Source organism: Castor canadensis, chromosome 14 (assembly GCF_047511655.1).
Source record: "Castor canadensis chromosome 14, mCasCan1.hap1v2, whole genome shotgun sequence".
NCBI classification, from domain to species: Eukaryota; Metazoa; Chordata; class Mammalia; order Rodentia; family Castoridae; genus Castor; species Castor canadensis.
In genome coordinates, this window is record NC_133399.1 from 27156735 (window position 1) to 27175336 (window position 18602).

Here is an 18602-nt window from a genome sequence, read left to right on the forward strand (position 1 = left end):
CGGACCCATCCTCAATGGACGCGGGAGGAAACCAGACTTTGTCTCCCTGAAGTGGCCCAAGGTGTCCGACGCCAGTGCCCGCAGCCCACGGCCGGCGGCTGGAAGCGGAAGTGACGTCACAAACGGCGACGTTCACTTCCGACGCTCGCTCTGCGCGGCCAAGTTCGTTTTTCCCTTAGTTACGGTTGGTGTTAACCTAGTGTCGGTGAAACCGTGTGACAGGGAGGGACCGGTGGTAAAAGTAGGGGTACCAGGACTCGCGCGGCCCAGGCCTCCAAGGAGGCGGCGCTCGTCGGGCCGCGCGGCCCCGCCGGGAGCCCGCACGCAGGGCTGTTGCTCCCACGGTCCGTCAGCCGCGCCGTCGTCGTAGGTGGCGAGGTCACTGCTTCCCCAGGCTCTGCTCAAAATCGGTCCCCTCCTCTCACAGGCCTCCATAGCCGTCCGTGACTTATTTTTTCCGTAAGTAAGGCGTTTTCCGCCAGGGAAGTTCTGCGTCCTTCCGCCGAGGCACCCGGCGATTCCCGCGAGCTCAGGTAGAAAGTTGCTTGAGAGGGCTGCGCTTCCTCCTGGTTTTGCAAACAAATATTTTGTCTGACAGATTGGTGTTTTTTTTTTTTTTTCTTTGTCTTTGTGCGTCCGATATTTGTTTTTGGCACGTTTTAAACAGGCGGAAAGATGAAGCTGCTTTTTTTTTTTTTTAAAGTGGTGTCAGCCGTGCGCACTCCTGTTCGTGCATATAAATATGGGCAGACCCCATGTCAATTTGCTGAACAAAAACAAGGACAACACGGCCATTCTCTTCGTCTGAACTTGCTCCAGCCACGGAGATTCAGAATAGGGGCCGGTAGTTCTATAGTATTTGAATTTATCATTCACTGTTTCCCACTGAAACGCCCTTTTCTGGTGAGCTAGTTGGTGGAAAGTAAGTTGGAAATTTTATGCACGACAATTGAGTTATTTTTTTTTCTTTTCCCCGGGGTTTTAATTGAGGGCCTCACACTTGCTAGACAGGCGCTGTACAGCTTGAGCCATGCCTCAGGGCTTCTTGATCATCTAGAGGCTGTGTGTTCTAGGCCCATGGTATGGGCCGAGCGCCATCAGATGTCCCTGATACCTACACTACTGACTGTTATAGTAGCAGTTAATTCCCTTCCTTTTGTAATGGCCATCCCATTCCCCAGTTCCCCTTTGAGGTTTTTTGACGGTACTGGGGTTTGAACTCAGTGCCTCACACTTGTTAAGCAGGCGTTCTACCATTTGAACCCTCTGCTGGTCCTCCATTTCCCCTTTTTATGTTCCCTGCATTTGGTATTGGGATCTGTCTGAGAGTGACTATAAATTCTAGTCCTACCCGGACAAGGAGGACAGTTAGGCTCAGGCTAGACACAGAGGAGACACCACGAGCAAACACATGAAATAACAGCATTTTATTACTCACAGATTCATGGCCTTTTATCCCTTGGGCTTTCTTGAGGGAGTTGAAGGGGAAAACTTATTTACATGACTCTGTTCTTGGCGATTCAAGTTTTCAGTGTGCTCAACATTTCTGGGGTGCGTTTGGTTTCCCATCAGTGGAATGAGGAACAAGCAGGCTACATAGCAAACAACCACAGAGGGAGGGGCGGTTTTCATTGGGTGAGAGATGATGATATCTTATGTTCCAAATGCCTCATGTGGGACCTAAAAATAGATGCCAAGGCAGGAACTGTATTAAACAAGTTTTTGGCTGGCTGAGTGGCTCAAGTGGTAAGAGCTCCTGCCTAGGAAGCATGAGGCCCTAAGTTCAAACCTCAGTGCTGCAAAAACAAGTTTATGACATTCCATCTCTGCCTGTCTCAATATCATCTTTGGGAAGGTACTAACCTGTAATTAGAATGATGGAGGTACTTTCTGCAAGGAGAATAGTACCTTTCAATGAATGAACTAAACGTTCTTTAAGAGGAGGGACATAAGGACAGGGTCTCCTTATATAGTGCAGACTGCCCTCAAACTCATAACCTTCCGACTCCTGAGTGATGGAATTGCAGGCTTGCGCCACTACACATGGCTGAATTTAAGTATTTTAATAGGACAGTTATGTCATTGGAGGTTGTGAGCTAAGTCAGTAAAGCACACATAATGGTAAGAGGTGGTGTGTTTAACCAAAGAGGAGTGGTTGACTTCGGAGATGCAAGACAAGACTTTCGGTAGTAAGTGGGAGGGGAGTAGTAGGAAAAGGCATCAGGGCGTAGGTGAGCCTCTCCCCCAGAGGGTCAGGGGTTCACTGATAGGAGGCAGGTGCCTCCTGGAGTAAATAATAATGTACATTAACTCAGTAACCTGTACTGATTTTCATGTAGGTTGTGGAAGTGTGGGGGTGTGCGTTTGAGCAGAAACCAAGTAGTGTACCAGGATTATGGGCTAAGCATATCATGAGTTCAGGAAGAAAAGCATAATGTCCTGTATCCATTTATAGGAGAGGCTGTCCATGGGCACCGCTCTGAGGAAGTTTTAGTGTAATGGGTGAAGTCATCTCCAGCAGGGTCTTAGGTTGGGGCTATGTTATCTGAAGTGATGGATCTCCACTGGTGTTATTTTGGTCCACAGTGAAGTCATCTCGGATATAGGACTGGGGTATCCATGTATGTATGTATGTGCTGGGGATGAAACCAAGGGCCTTGCACATGCTAAGCATGCGTTCTACCACTGAGCTACATTCCCAGTCCCAGGGCATCCTTTTTAAGTGGATACCCATTGCAGTTGATGTGGCTCTCCAGATTATAACCTCATAAAGCACCCAAGCCAGTAGTAGTAAGACTATCAGTTAATAGAATGATGTGTTGCTGCACCTGATGGGTTTGTTTTATGTTTTGGTGGAAGTTTAGAGTCAAATGAGTGCCTTATCAAATGAGGCCTCTGGGGTAATCTAAGGTGGAGTGCCAGCAGAGTGTGCATCCTTGGTTTGGCCTGTAGTCTGTGTTACCAGTTAGCTGGCTGAGGTCCTTTTTTTCTGCCTGGATAGGAATTGTGGCTAGGTGAGGAAAAGGTCTTCTAGCACTTGCAGTACTGGGCGCTTTAGTACCCAAGCCTACAGGGTGGATTGGTAGACCCAGAGGCTGAAAGCTCTAAGCTCCGAGAGGTAGGGGCTGTTGTTCCAGGCTTTAGAAGCCAGAGAAGTATGGCTGTAAGCACTCAGATCAGAGGCCCACTGCTCTGGGCTTAACCATCATGGCTGGACACTTGGCAGCTTTTGCCATCCACAGCTTCCAGCAGCAGCAAACAGCAACAGGTGGTGCCTTCTAGTGTTACAGCTCTTGGGTGTTGGGACCCGAAGCCTCACAGTCACAAGCCTTACAGCTCTTGGGCCTAGGATGGCAGGACCCCCACGTCTTGACAGAAGCTAGTATTACTGTTCTTGGCCCAGGGTGTTTGAGATCTTGGCTCTTAAGCTTGGCAACTCTCTGGAACTCTTGGCAACCAGGACCCACAGTTTCTCATCTTCAGCTCTTCACAGCCATTGTCTCTGTCACTTGTGTTTCCCATTGTTTCTAATCCAGCTGCTTCCCCAAAACTTTCTGCCACTCATCACTACTGCTGCTGTTGCCATGCTGCCACTACCTTCTCAGCTGCTATACTCTGCTCCTGCTTCTGCCATCCTCTCTTTAAGTTGCCAACTCAGCTCACTCTACTTATGAAAAGATCAAAAATAGGCAAGAAAAGACTACTTGAGAGAAGCCTTTTATTGGGCCGAATGTTGTAACATCGGGGATGTTCTCTGACTGACTCAAAGTGAGCCCGTTTCTGTAACCAGGTGTGGCAAGGGTGTCTGTACCAATTATGACAGTCTTTCATGCAAATAGCCTATGTACCAATCAGGTCACAGATCCTCATGCAAAAGAGGATTCCTACTTGCTCCATTCATGGCAGCCCTTCATGCAAATGAAGGACTGTGTTTGCACCAGTCACAGGCTTGCTGGACCAGTAGGGGAAAGACTTCTTCTCTGGCCTGGGTGGAAATAGCAGGGTCATCTAGAGTTCACCGAGGCTTGTGATGGCTAAGAGTCCACTGCAAGCTTTTTTCTTCTTTTTTTTTTCCCCACAGGATACCTCCACATCTATCACTTTTTATTTTATTTTTTTTCTCTCGTTAATTCATATGTGGATACATTGTTTGGGACATTTTTCCCCCATCCCTTCCCCCTCCCCCCCACCCCCCCTTGCTTTCAGGCAGAATCTGTTCTGCCCTTATCTCTAATTTTGTTGAAGAGATAGTATAAACAATAATAAGACAGACAAAGCATTTTGCTAGTTGAGATAAGGATAGCTATACAGGGAGATTATTAGCATTGCTTCCATGTATAAATGTGTTACATTCTAAGTTGATTCTTTTCTAACTGACTTTTCTCTAGTTCCTGATCCCCTTCTCATATTGACCTCTGTCGCTTTTTTTTTTTTTCTCTGCAGTGAGGACATCAAATACTATCATGTTTTAGGTTTCTTACCTATCCCCGTACCTACCCTGTGTGCTCTTACCTTATCATGTGACCCAAGTCCAATCACATTGCTGCATTTGCCCTAGACCTAAAGTCCACATATGAGGGAGAACATACGATTTTTGGTGGTCTGAGCCTGGCTAACCTCGTTCAGAATAATGTTCTCCAGTTCTATCCATTTACTTGTGAATGATAAGATTTCATTCTTCCTCATGGCTGCATAAAATTCCATTGTGTATAGATACCACATTTTCTTAATCCATTTGTCAGTGGTGGGGCATCTTGGTTGTTTCCATAACTTGGCTATTGTGAATAGTGCTGCAATAAACATGGGTGTGCAGGTGCCTCTGGAGTAACCTATGTCACAGCCTTTTGGGTATATCCCCAGGAGTGGGATTGCTGGATCATATGGCAGATCTATGTTTAGATTTTTAAGAAGCCTCCAAATTTTTTTCCACAGTGGTTGCACTAGTTTGCATTCCCACCAGCAGTGTGAGGGTTCATTTTTCTCCCACATCCTCGCCAACACCTGTTCTTAGTAGCGTTTTTAATGATGGCTATTCTAATGGGTGAGGTGGAATCTTAGTGTGGTTTTGATTTGCATTTCCTTTATGGCTAGAGATGGTGAGCATTTTTTCATGTGTTTTTGGCCATTTGAATTTCTTCTTTTGAGAAAGTTCTGTTTAGTTCAGTTGCCCATTTCTTTATTGGTTTATTAATTTGGGGGAGAATTTAGTTTTTTGAGTTCCCTGTATATTCTGGTTATCAGTCCTTTGTCTGATGGATAGCTGGCAAATATTTTCTTTCACTCTGTGTGTGTGTGTGGGTCTCTTCAGATTAGAGACCATTTCTTTTGTTGTCACTGCAAGCTTTTGAAACAGTTGTGGCTGGGGCAGTGCCTTCGAGAGCTGGAGGTGTGCTTTGGCAGCAAGATGCTGTGGTTGCCATGTAGCTTCCTCAAGGTGTCTGGAGTGTTCTATGCTGCTGGTGCTGGCATGAGGGCAGTCTGGCTGGATGCTTGGCTGATGGTCCTCCACTCAAAGTAGCCAAGTACCAGGGAAGAGTGTAACGGCTGTTAATTAGGGAGTCAAATTGTCTTGATCCCCAATATCTTAGTGTATTTAAAGGAAAAATAGCCTTGAAGGGGTGCTTACAATAAAGACATCATTAACATTAATAGTGATCTAAATATATACATATATTTAAATATACATATATAATTTTATATATATATATAATTCAGAAAGACAGGGTTTTGTGAATTATTTGCCCAGGCTGGCTTCGAACCATAATCTCCCTGATCTCTGCCTTCTGAGTAGCTAGAATTATAGGCATGAGCCACTGGCACCCTGTGTGATTTAATAATATTTAACAGTGCTTTAACAGTGTCTAAACTCCTACTCCAGAGCCCCAGGGAGATGTGGGTCCCTTTAATCTGTCTCGTTTGTAGAATGGCAGTAAGCTTGAAAACTTACAGTAATTAATTCCTTGGGTATATAGAAAAATTTAGGAGTATATTTTTTGGAGTAGAATTTGAAAAGTAGTTGTTGGAAGACATTCATTTTCTGTTTCTTCGAAACTAGTTAGGAGGGACCTGTAAGGGAAATGAAGGTTCTGTTGTTATTTTTCCTTTTGAAGTAGGCTCTTGCAATTTTGCCCAGGCTGGTCTCGAACTCCTAGCCTCAAACTGTCCTCCTGCCTCAGTCTCTCAAGTAGCTGGGAGTACAGGTGTGCACCACCTACACCCACCTTGAATACCTTTTTGAAGAGCCTGTCATATATGTATGGCTTTTTTTTTTTTTTCGGCTGTACTGAACTCAGGGCCTACACCTGGAGCCACTATTTTTGTGAAGGGGTTTTTTGAGATAGGATTTTGTGAACTATTTGCCCTTGTTGGCTTTGAACCACAATCCTCCTGATCTCTGCTTCCTGAGTAGCTAGGATTATAGGTGTGAGCCACTGGCGCCCATCTAAGCCTGTCATATATTTTTAGAAGTGAAATATCTTTCTTGGTTACTACAGGTTAAGTATCCTTAATGTGAAAACCCAAAATTCAGAATGCTTCAAAATCCAAAACTTTTTTTTTAGTGTTTGAACTCAGAGTCATGTGTTTGCTAGGCAGGTGTTGTACCACTTAAGTCACACCCCTAGCCCATTAGTTAGATTTTATAAAATAAGTTTTAATCCTTGAAGTCCTGTTTTAACTTATATTAAGTCATATTACCTGTTTTATCTTGGGATCCTTGGGACTCCCGTTTTATCATGCCAATTTGTGTCAAAGTCTTAGGTTTATTATTTTTTAGCCTATTTGTGCCTGATAAGGAATACTTTAGGGCAATGGATGCCATGGCTATATGGGAAATTTATACAAGGCTGTTGTTAAGGCATAACCATTTATTCTCTCCATTTTATAGTTCTCTTAAAATTTTAGCAGGCACTGGGCTGGGAATGTAGCTTAGTTTTGCAGCATTAACTTGGCATGTACAAGGCCCTGGGTTGGATCCTTGGTACCATATACACAAAAAAAGACTTTAGGGGGTCTAATGTTTAAATTTAGTAGGATTCCTAGGTGTAACTACAATGTGAGGTCCAAAGGTTAATGGGTACATTTTAGCAAATGTTAACATAGTACCTTTGTGTTCTTCCTTCCATGTCTGGGGAAATCACTAAGTGTCCAGGGCTAGACCTGGCATTTGCTCAGAACTTAAAGTTTACCACTTTTTTTTCTTTTCCCTCTTGGAGTTATGGCTACTTAAAACCCAAGGCTTCACACACCCCTCCCTGTGTGTCTTCATCTGCCTGAATTGGTGGTTCTTGGCCTCTGTCTCTGGCTGATAAGAGGGATAAGGGGCCCTGTGCCTCTGGGTGGTTGTCTTTCTCTCTGGGATGGCCAATTTGAGATAATTGGTCCCTTTACTGCATTTTCCTTCTTTTAAGTAAGATCTTTAGAATGGCTTGTATCTCTATGTGGCTAAGCATTGTTTCCTCTCTCCAGATGTTACATGACAAGCTCTTGGTAGTCCCAGTGGCCTCCCTTTGTGGTTTCCATTGCCCCATTTGTAGGCAGTGGCCTCTCTCCCCGGGATGGCCCAGTTGATCTCGCTGGGGTTGGAGGTGTGGAGCAGCAGATGCAAGGGGAGGCAGCAACACAGGGATAAGCAGACCCCAGCCACACCACTGCTCTCAAGGTGATATAAGATTCGCTGTTACGGGTATGCCTCTTGTCAGGCTTGGGAAGATCTAGTGACCTCCTTGGATACTGTGTCCCCAACTCAGTGGGCAGTCAGAATGCCAGTATCCTTCTCACACTCTGAGAATCTTGTAATTGGCCCAGGAATCTACCTTATATCTTTGCCTCTAATGAGCTGGTCAGCCCAGTGAGTCATGAATGTAGTCACTTTCACTCTGATCAGTGTTTCCTTTGGGGAGCAATAGCAGCCTTGGCTTAATTGTGGTTGCCCCACTTGCCCTATGATATGGCAGTTGGTGGTTTCCGGGGAGCATTTGGGCTGTCTAGGAGCCACTTAATATAGGAAAGGGAGTCTGGCAACACTCCACAAAGACAATGGACAGCAACACAGAGTAGTGCAGATATAGTCTAGGTAGCTGGGGTGCCTTTCCAAATGGCGCTTAGCCCTGTGGGAGGGCTAGGTGAAAAGTGAAGAGTGGCCTGGACTCATTTTGTTCTGGTCCTTTGTGGATCTTACCACACCCCTCTGCTCCTTGCACTGATTGTGTTTTCCTCTGTTTTATTCTAGAGGTCTCTCTGGAGAGAGGCTATAATTTCTAGCCCTACCTAGACTGAAAGGAGAGTTATATTCCGGTGTGTTGTGTTGTTCAGTCAAGACACAGTTGAGGCAACATTACAAATATATATGAAATATGCCGGGCCTAGTGGCTCACACCTGTAATCCTAGCTAAGATCAGGGAGGCTGAGATCAGGAGGATTGAAGTTTGAGGCCAACCTGAGCAAATAATTCAAGAGACCCCATCTTCAAAATAACCAGAGCAAAATGGACTGAAGGTGTGGCTTAGGCGGTAGAATGCTGCTTTGCAAGTATAAAGCCCTGAATTCAAACTCCAGTCTCACCAAACCAAACCAAACAAAACATGAAATAACAAGCATTTTATTACTCATACATACCTGAGATTAGAGGGCTGCCTTCTAGAACCCATGGGAAGTCTGGAAATAATGGGCTCATCATTGGGTAGGGAATGAGAGAGAGGGATAGAGAGAAGGACCTGTGTGACAGTGCCTTTAGTAAGGTCCATGGGCCTTGTCCCTCAACCTTTCCTTCTGGGGTTGGCTGCTAGGAAGAAAACTCCAGGGAAACTGGATACAGAGCTTCACACCTACAGTCCCAACTACTTGGGAGGCTGAGGCAGGAGGATCACTTGAACCCAGGAGTTCAAGGCCAGCATAGGCAACATGGTGAGCCACTGACTCAAGAAGCACTAAGGAATCCTGAGGAGTTATTTATATGACTCTAGTGTTGACCATTAGGTTGAACTGTGGTCAGTGCTTGTGGGATCTGGTGAGTTCTGGGTCACTGAGATGACGAACAAGCAGACTATGGAGCCAGCAGCTACACTAGGTGAGGAAGCTTTAACTTGACCAAGGGTGTTGGGATAATACTAGTTCCAGATAACTTAATGTCAGGCCTAAAAATGGATGCCAAGGCAACAGCTGTATTACATTCATGACATAAGTTTATATGCAAAACTTAACAGTGGTGTTAGTGTACAGATAATAGAAATAAAGAATATCATCTTTCATTCCATAGCAGGTATTGAGCGTGAGCTTGGAGCTGAGATAAATTAATCGATAACCAACATAGGTCACTCTGGCTGTTCACTGTGTGTATGTGCCTTCTGCACACGTGTGTTTTCTCGTGGTGATTAAACAAGCCTGTGTTTCAGCCTGAGAAAATACATGGAAAAGGTTCTTACCCTTCCTCACTGTGAGAAGATGCACAGTCCCACCGTCACATTACCACCCAAGATGTGTAGATACTCCTCAAGTTCACTCACATTCTCATTGAATATTGTTATCCAAAGACAAAATTGTGAATTTAACCTCTAAGCGTACAAAATAAAAGTAGGAACATCAAAGTGTGTGGGGGCTGAGAGCATGACTCAAACAGTACAGTGTGCCTAGCATGCATGGGGTCCTGGGCCCTGTCCCCAGCACCACAGAAAAAGGACTGTACAGTTAGTTTATATAAATAAACACATACAAAAAACCAAATCCACACATACACGAAGCAAACAAGATGTACAGAACTACTACATTTCTTATTTAAATGGAGTCAAGATTGGAGTTGATATTTGTTGTTTGCTTCTTAATGAGCATTTTCATAGTTCCTGTGCCCTCAGTGAGAACTCCAGCCTTGGGTCGTGTGTGTATCACATTCCCCAAGTCTACAACCTCCATTTTCTTGTCCTTTTTCAGTTGCTACTGCCTTCCTTCCTCCCTCACTCCTCTACTCTCTCCCTTCTTCCCTCCCTCTTTCCCTTTCTTCCTTCCTCCCCTTCTTCCCTCTTTCCCTGCCCCCCCCCCACTTTTTTTTTTAATTGGTGATTATTCTACCACCTGAGCCATACCTTCAGCCCTTTTTGGCTTTAGTTATTTTTCCAGATAGGGTCTTGGGCTTTCTGCCTGGGGTTGGCCTTAGACTTCTCCTCCCTGTGTAGCTGGGATAACAGGTGCATACCACTGTGCTTGGCTTGTTTGTTGAAATGAGGTCTTGCTAACTTTTGTCTGGTCTGGTCTCCAACTACAGTACTCCCAATCTCCACTTCCCAAGTAGCTGAGATTGCAGGTGTGCACCACGAAATCCAACTTTTTTATTGTTCTTTATACAGAGTTTGCCTTTGTACTGCAGGCTGACCTTGAACTCACGATCCTCCTGCCTCAGCCTCTTGAGTTCTGGGAATATAGGAGTGTGCCACCATGCCTCTGGGTGACAGTTGACATTTTCTGTTAACCTTCTCTGTGTATCGTAGAAGTACTCAGAGTTTGTTTACTTCACCGTCTCAATTCTATGGTATTATCACAGTTCCCCTTGGGTAATTGGGATTAATAATTCTACCCAGTATATCAGTACCACTATCTTTCACCCACTCTCTTTTTTTTTTTTTTTTTTTCTATTTTGGTTTAGTGGTGTATGAAGCCCAGAATGGCTAGCTCCCAGTCTCATCTCCATTTTATTTGGACCTGGGGTAGAATTACCTGTTAGAGATTAAGATCTCCAAATATGCAGCCTCGTGAGGAATTGGAAGCAAAATTTCTTATCAGTGGAGTCCATTTCATCTTCACTCATGAACTCCTGGATCTGCATGTTCTGGCTTTGGGGAGACAGCACTACATATGAATCTGACTCAGAGCATGTACCTGGTCCTGTGAGACAGCATCCCATCCTCAGAGTGTTGTCTCTCACTTGGTCCTGTACCTGCATACTTAATACGCCAATTCCACCCTTCAGCTAGATCAGCTGCTTCTCTGGGTAATGGAGTGGGTATAGTGTGCACGTCTGTAATCCCAGTACTTCATGAGGCTGAGATAGGAGGATCAAGGCCAGCCTGGGCGATATAGATAGAGACCCTGTTTGAAAAAAACAGACAGGCTGCTGGTAAGTTCAAGTGGTAAGAACGCCTACCTAGTAAGCATGAGGCCCCGAGTTCATACTCCAGCAAACAGCAGTCACTTGCGTGGACATACTCCTTCTGTTGAAATTCTTTGTGTTGAAAAGTGTTTCTCATTTAGAAACAATTATGCGAATACTGTGACCATGGACAGAGCATTTTGTGATTGCAGGGATGATGGTGCCCAGAGAAGCGTAAGTAAATGTAAATCAAAGCAAATCCTTATCTAGATCCCAGGTCTGTTCCTGTGAGGATGAGTCCTTGTCACCACTATCATAGAAGAGGGCCCACTAGGAGGGCCATTTGGTCCCCTCAAGGAGTAAGACTGCACAGTTCATTATCCGTGAACCATGTTTGCCCTCATGAGTAAGCCTTATTCTATAAAGCAAGGGATAAAACCCAAAATGACACTGTTACAAAAACACTCAGTGTTGATTCCGTGTTCAGGTGATTGGGTACAGCCATGGAAAGGGGAAGTCCCCATTGCAGAGGCAGGGCATAGCTTTATCCCTGCCTTCATGACCTTGTATCTCAGTATAAGCACTGGAAACAGTGAGCGGTAGCTTCAGAGTGCATGATTTTATTTCCAGTGGTGAGCACTCATAGGAGATGCATACTGTGTCTTTTTATTTTATGTGTATTTTATGTTTATGTTTGGTGGGACTGGGCTTTACACTCAGGGCTTTGCTTTTGGAAAGCAGGCACTCTACTGCAAGAGCCACTCCTCCAGTCTGTTTTGCTCTGGTTATTTTGGAGATAGGATCTCCAGAACTATTTGCCCAGGATGGCCTTGAACTGCGATCCTCCTGATCTCAACTTCCCAAGTAGCTAGGATTACAGGTGTGAGCCACCAGGTGCCTGGCAAAACTGTCCTTTTAGAGGGGGCCATCTATAAATCTTTTCCCACAAATCTGGTTCTTACATATCTCGCCCTGTAGAAACATTTGCCAAATACTCATGAATCAATGTCTGCCTGCAGTGGGTCACATCACAGCAGATCCTTAGCCCAGTGTACTTCTTGAAGTTCTGCCACTGGGAAGTTCCCACTGGTACTGTTACCAGGGATCTGGACCTTGTTGGGGTCCCAATCAAAGAACTGATGGAGCGATTAAGAGATGAGTGTGTGGCAAATAGCAGTTTACTGAGAGCGGAAAGTGAACGGAGAGCACCGGGCTTGGGCAGCAGTCTATCTGGCTTTTATGTGGTTTGAGCCAGGCTGGTGGGAGAACCCTAGGTTTCTGCAGGTGGGGCTAGGGTGATTGGCAGATTTGATTGACAGCCAGATGTTATACAACTGATTTCTGACTGCGCATGTCCTTCCCCATAACTCATTTTGTTATAATTATATGCATGAGATGCAAATAATAGTCATGAAGCCTTATGTAGGGAAAAGCACCTAAAAGGTTGCTAAAGGTGACAGGTGAACTATACTGTATATACCTTTCAGAACTGTTGGAACAAGTTATCACCCCTTCCCCACTTTGCAGGATGCAGCAGACCACAGAAGGGGTATTTTGGGGTGGTTCGGAGGAGTTTTGGATCTTCCCTGCTGGTCTTCACATTAACCCTGTGTGCCCTGGACCCCCAGATCAGTACTGTCTTTAGAGTCAGCCTTCACTGAGGTTGTAGTGTGTCACCCCGCCATGTTGGGTGGTACTTGCATATCACATCACCATGTCTGTAAACCAGGAACCCCAAGAAAGCCGTAGGTGTGGCTGAGGGAGGGGACACTGAACCATGCTGGAAGTCTTGGGTGCACACCCTTGCAGCTTGCTTGCTTACTTATGCCGGAACTGGCTCAGCTCAGTGTCCTCTGTGCCATCTCCCTTTGATGATGAACTGCGGGGGCACATGCAGTGGGTCAGATACCACCTAGGCACATGGGAAGCTCAGGCCATTTGGTCACTTTATGGCCCATGGTTCTTCATTTTTACAGTATAGCAGTGTAAGCTAGTTTTCGAAAGGAGAGTAGTGTACTGCAGAGAGGTAGATTTGCTCCAAAGCGTTAGGGGTCCACTGAGTTCAAACTTCGGTACTACAAAGTCAAATATTCTATGCAGTGCCACCAGACGAAACATAGTTGTGGGCCTTATCAGCCCAGGACCTCCAGGTTGAGACCTGTGGGGCTGGTACTGTCTGTAGGAGGACTCTGGACAGATGGTTTTTGTAACATAGTGTCACGTTAGGATTTTACTCTTCACATTATAGAATAAGACTTACATAATTTTTGTGAGGGTGAATTTGGTTTATGGATAATGAATTGTGCAACTTCAGCATTTGTCATAATTTTTAAAAATTACTCATTTATTCACATGTGCATACATTGTTTGGGTCATTTCTCTCCCCTCCCCCACATTTGTCATAATTTTTGAATAGTATTTTGTAAGTTAGCATCTGGGCTACTGCTCTGTGTTTAACCTATTTAAGATTGTTATTCATTTTTATTAAAATTAAATGAAAATAAAAATACTGTTGCGGTTCTCCTAGCTTCATATGAGGTCATTAGTAACACGTGAGTAGGCCATTGTATCATACAGTGTAGGGCTAAACTCATTTCTAGTCATGTTGGGACGTATATATAGGTTAAGCAACTCTAATCTGAAAATCTAAAACCTCAAAAACTTTTTTGTGTGCATGACTGAATCCAGCAAATATTCCAAACTCTGAAGTCTGAAACAGTTCTGATCCCAAGCATTTTAGGTAAGGAACAGTCAATCTGTAACAACCACAGTACATCTGGTGTCAGGGACAAATGTAATGTCATTCAAGTCCTCATTCTCTACTTCTTAACTGCACGCAGATATTGGACCAGTTGCTAGTGTGCTCTGAGTCTAGGTTTTTCAGTAGGGATAATGGTGTCTACTGCGAGGCAGTGTTTTGGTAATTAAGTGAGCTTAAGTACATAAAGTGGCAGTTAATATTACTAATACTCTTGTAACAGAATTTACAGTTGGCACTGGCTTTCACATATAATATCTGCAAAGAGAGTTAGTGTACCATGTTTAGTTATTAGTAATTACCACTTATTTGATGATGATACAGAAAGGACTCAATTAGCCCTGAATTCAGAACGGTGGAGATTTCCATTCTGCAATGAACCTCATAAACTGCCCTGAAGTGACCTTGGAATCAAGGAAAGGAGTGTTCAGACACATTTTGCCTCTGCCTCGCAGGATGGCAGTCATTTATTCATCCCATGGTAAGTCCTCTCGATGCCCGCCCCCCCCCCCCAACTCATGTCCGCACTCACTCATGCTGAGCAAGTGCTCTGTCACTTGAGCCACACCCCCAGCCCTTTTGTTTGTATCCTGACTTTGCTCTGCTGGCCTTGAACTGCCTCTTTTTTCCTTGTGTTTGGGATTATGAATGTGCATCACCCTACCATCTTGACACTCTTGTTCTTTTTCTCACGGATTGACTCGCCTTAGGGTCTCCCTGTGCAGTGTGGCCTACGCCTCAGTACAGTGACCCAGGCCTGAGCAGCCAGGCTGCTGTTTCGCTTAGGCACTACAGAAGTGTGCCTCGGAGTCCTGAGCTCTTACTGTGCTTCTTACTGTGCCTCGGGCAGGGGATCCTTTCATGAGTTTCATCTCCGGGGACAAATGCTCACATTGCTCAGGGCTTCCTTTCCTTGCATCTAACGAGACGATTACCCTTTTCTGCATGGATAGTGCTCAGTCTCTTTTTGGCTGTAGGTCGCTTTGGTATCACACAGGAGTCGTGCACTTGTGTGAGTTTTCCTGAGTGCAGATGGGGAGTGTTGAAGAAGGATGGAATGACTTCCAGACATGTGAACATGGGCATTATGAGCAACTCTGGGTTCTCATGCCTTCTCTCTTTCCCATGAGGTCTTTTTTAGAGGGGCCCAGTCCACCTGCATGCAGAAAGGAAGATGGCTGACTGCCTGCCCAGCTGTTACCCGGTACGTAGCACATGCATTTTAAAATTTTAATTATTTATTTATTTTTGGTGGCATTGTACTTTGAACCCAGGGCCTCATTCTTGCTAGGCAGGTACACTGTCATTTGAGTGACTTCACCAGCCTTTTTTTATGTTGGGTATTTTCAAGATACAGGCTTCCTTTTTGTGCCCATGCTGACTTTGAACCTTGATCCTCCTGATCTCTGCCTCCTAAGTAACTAGGATTATATGTATGAGCCACTGGCACCTGGCTGCACACGCATTTTTATACAAAATCATGTACTTGCACTAATCGAGTTGGCCTTCTACTCAGTATCATCTCTAGAGATTTCCCCCTGAAATGCGGTCTTGCTATGTTGTGTAGGCTGGCTGCAAATTCCTGGGCACAGGACATCCTCCTGCCTCAGCCTCTGGAATAGCTGGGACTGCAGGTACATTCCACCCATCTGGTTTTCAGAGCTACTTAAAGCAAATAGAACTGAGTCCCCAGCTGAATATCCCCAAGACATGGAGTCGCTTTAAGGAATTACCTTACAGTCTTCCCAGTATTTCATGTTTACGATTAATCTTCCCTCATGGTGGTAACTGCATGTTTCTGATTTTGCTGAGTGCTCTGACAGATGGTAAGGAAGATGAAAGTGTCCTTTGGTTCAAGAATGTATTCATTCATCACTGTTTAATGAGCACTGTGATCCAGAGTGCTCTGGTAGAGGGAAACAAGATGAGTATCTAGTTTCAGAGATGCTGAGATATGATCACATGTAAGGAGGGAAGCTACAGTGAGTGAGTGCGGACAGAGAGAAGTTCCTATGACCATTGAGCCCTGGGAGAGATGATGAGAGACCTCAGAACTGTGGACCAGCACTGGTGTCACTTCTTCACTCTCCAGTGAACATTGGTGGACATGTTACTTGGCTCAAACCAGCATGTGTGTGATGATTCAGGACTTGGTGACCTTTGACGATGTGGCTGTGGGCTTCACCCAGGAGGAGTGGACTTTACTGGACACAACTCAGAGAAACCTATACAGACAGGTGATGCTGGAGAACTATGAAAACCTGGCCACAGTAGGTAAGGCTGCCTTCATTCCTTGTAGCCTCCTAGGGAACAGATTATATTGTATACCTACTGTGCTGCGGTATCAGCAGTGTCAACTTTGAATACAGTGAGAAATGCCAGAGACATAGCCCCTGCCATTGTAGGTGTAGTCTACAGTGGTGATTCTCAAGAGCATCACCATCACCCTGTTTGAGGGGAGAGGTTTTTGTTTTTGTCTTTTCTTTTTTGGTGCTGGGATCGAACCCAGGGCTAGGCAAGCGCTGTACCACCAAGCTACATCCCAGCCCTCCCTGTTTGAAGTGTACGTGCTCAGTCTCCACCTTTGTCATAGTCAGAAGCTCTGTGATTGGTGCCCTGTCATCTGCATTACATAAGCTCTCCTGATGTTATATGATGTTTAAGATCACAGGAGTACAGGCTGGGAGTTGGCTTAGTGACAGAGTACTTGTCTGGTATTGCATGGTCATGGATTCCATCGTCAGCCTGGAAAAGAGGAAATAAAGAATCACTGGTTATTTCTCCCCATGAGAATGAAAATCTCTGTTCCATTTCCTATGGGATAGAATTTGTGGTGCTTTGTAAATGTGAACATAAGTCTGAATTTAGGCTTCAGGGGTCAGAACCACCAAGTCCTTAGGAGGCACAGGCTGAGGGGATGTTTGCATTTGACTTTTTGAAATAATTTCACTGCTTTCATAAGAATACTGGTTCCTCATTTGTGGGAAAGTTCATCCTGTCTTACTTGAATGTGTCTTTCCCAATGCACAGGATGTCAGCATCTCAAACCCAGCCTTATCTCTTGGTTGGAACAAGACAAGTTGAAGCCAGTGGAGGGAGGACTTCTCCAAGGTGAGTGTTCATTAAAAATGACCCTGGTCTGAAAGTTCAGTGTGCTTATAAGTAGAATGAAGAAACTTTTTAAAGATGTACTTGATCTCAGAAGGTTCAGGCCATTTTCCCAAGAAGGTCATACCATCCTGTGGTCTTGCAATACAGCCTGCTGTGTTTCTGTGTTTCTTCTTTCTTTATTTTTTTTAATGGGGGTGATGCTGGGATTGATCTCAGGGCCTCTCAAATGCTAGGCAAGTGTTCTACCACTGAGGTACACCTCCAGCCAGGTTCATTATTTCAGTGTATGCTGTTTGTCCTGCACTTCTGTTTCCTTCCATGATATTCTTTGTGTTCACTACCAGTTTTAATTTTCATAGAATAAATTTGTAATAAATCATCTACAATTTTGACCTTGTGTGATTGAATTAAGTGGTAGAGCACCTGCCTAGCAAGCGTGAGGCCCTGAGTTCCAACCCCAGTATTGCCTCCCCCCCCCCAAAAAAAAAATCAAATCTTAGGTTCTTCTTCCTCTCTCCCTCCCTCCATTCCTTCCTTCCCTTTCTCTCTCTCTGTTCGCTTGCAAAGCAGGTATTCTACCACTCGCCACCTCCAGTCCTTAGTCCTCTTTTTTTTTTTCTTTTTTCTTTTGGAAGTACTGGGGTTTGAACTCAAGGCCTTATGCTTGCTAGGCAGGCACTCTACCACTTCAGCCACTGTGCCAGCCCTTTTTTGTGTTGGGTATTTTCAAGATAGGGTCTCGCGAACTACTTGCCTGGGGCTGGCCTCAACCCATCACCTTCCAGATCTCTGCTTCCTGAGTAACTAGAATTATAGGCGTGAGCCACTGCGCCCAGCTCTCGTCTTCCTTTTTAAACTGTGTTTAATTTATAAACAATTACAAATGATCTCTATCATTCTCACCTCTTTCTGTTGGTCCATTCTTTTCTCTAAACCTGTATATTTCTTTTCCATTTGGGTTTCAGAATGGAAAGTGGTACTGAAAACCAAAAGCTCAGCACTTCAGCAGGATATGTTGAAGGGAAAAACCTCCAGTGAGATACACATGGTAAGACTAAGACGGGATATTTCTTGTTCTCCACGATCACAGAAGATTAAGAATTCCATTACAGTACAACAGCAAAACAAGATAGATTTGGGAGAGGTAGCATTGACTGGAGAGAGAGCAACAGCTTTGGAAGGAAGCTTGAAATATGATGAATTGGGAATACCCTAAATATAGCTTGACAATTGTTGCTTCTGAGTTCCCACAAAGTATATAGTCTCAGATATATAACTAGAGTTTTTAAAAGATTTTCATGAACCACTAAATCTTTTTATGATCAGTGTAGATAGGAAAATATTCTGGCAGAAACCTTCCATGATTTCATTTTAAGGAAGTGAGCAAGACAGGCAAGTGCCTGTAGTCCCAGCTACTTGGGAGGCTGACATGGGAAAATCACTTGAACCCAGGAGTTTGTGGCTAGCTTGGGCAGCATATTGAGATTCATCTTTAGAGAAAAGAAATCAACAGAACAGGAGCTGTAAACACATATGAAAATGGCAAAAATGGAGATAATCATCCTAATAATGTTTCTGTCTTCAGATGCATGAAATCTATTAATGAGTCTGAAGAATCCTTAAAAAATTTTTTATATATATATGTATTTAAAAAAT

General features: G+C 44.5%; 2 protein-coding genes across 9 annotated transcripts in view; one reads left to right on the top strand and one right to left on the bottom strand.

The window, feature by feature from the left end:
* The window catches only part of LOC109687770 (uncharacterized), a 20732-nt gene continuing 2130 nt past the window's right edge, over positions 1-18602 (top strand). Inside the window, exons 1-7 of one of the 7 annotated variants that reach the window (XM_020165797.2) lie at positions 191-533; positions 11239-11311; positions 14160-14316; positions 14966-15039; positions 15928-16109; positions 16866-16946; positions 17912-17994. In XM_020165797.2, coding sequence (XP_020021386.2) covers positions 14314-14316; positions 14966-15039; positions 15928-16109; positions 16866-16946; positions 17912-17994 — 423 coding nt within the window. In that variant the 5' untranslated portion in view covers positions 191-533; positions 11239-11311; positions 14160-14313. The other 6 variants (XM_020165801.2, XM_074054165.1, XM_020165798.2 and 3 more) reach the window with 6 other exon arrangements.
* LOC109687774 (zinc finger protein 177-like) overlaps positions 16104-18602 on the bottom strand; it is a 22851-nt gene continuing 20352 nt past the window's right edge. For both annotated transcript variants that reach the window (XM_074054185.1, XM_074054183.1), the window contains one exon: positions 16104-16580. In XM_074054185.1, the coding sequence (XP_073910286.1) occupies positions 16464-16580 (117 nt within the window). In that variant the 3' untranslated portion in view covers positions 16104-16463. The remainder of the gene's footprint in view (positions 16581-18602) is intronic.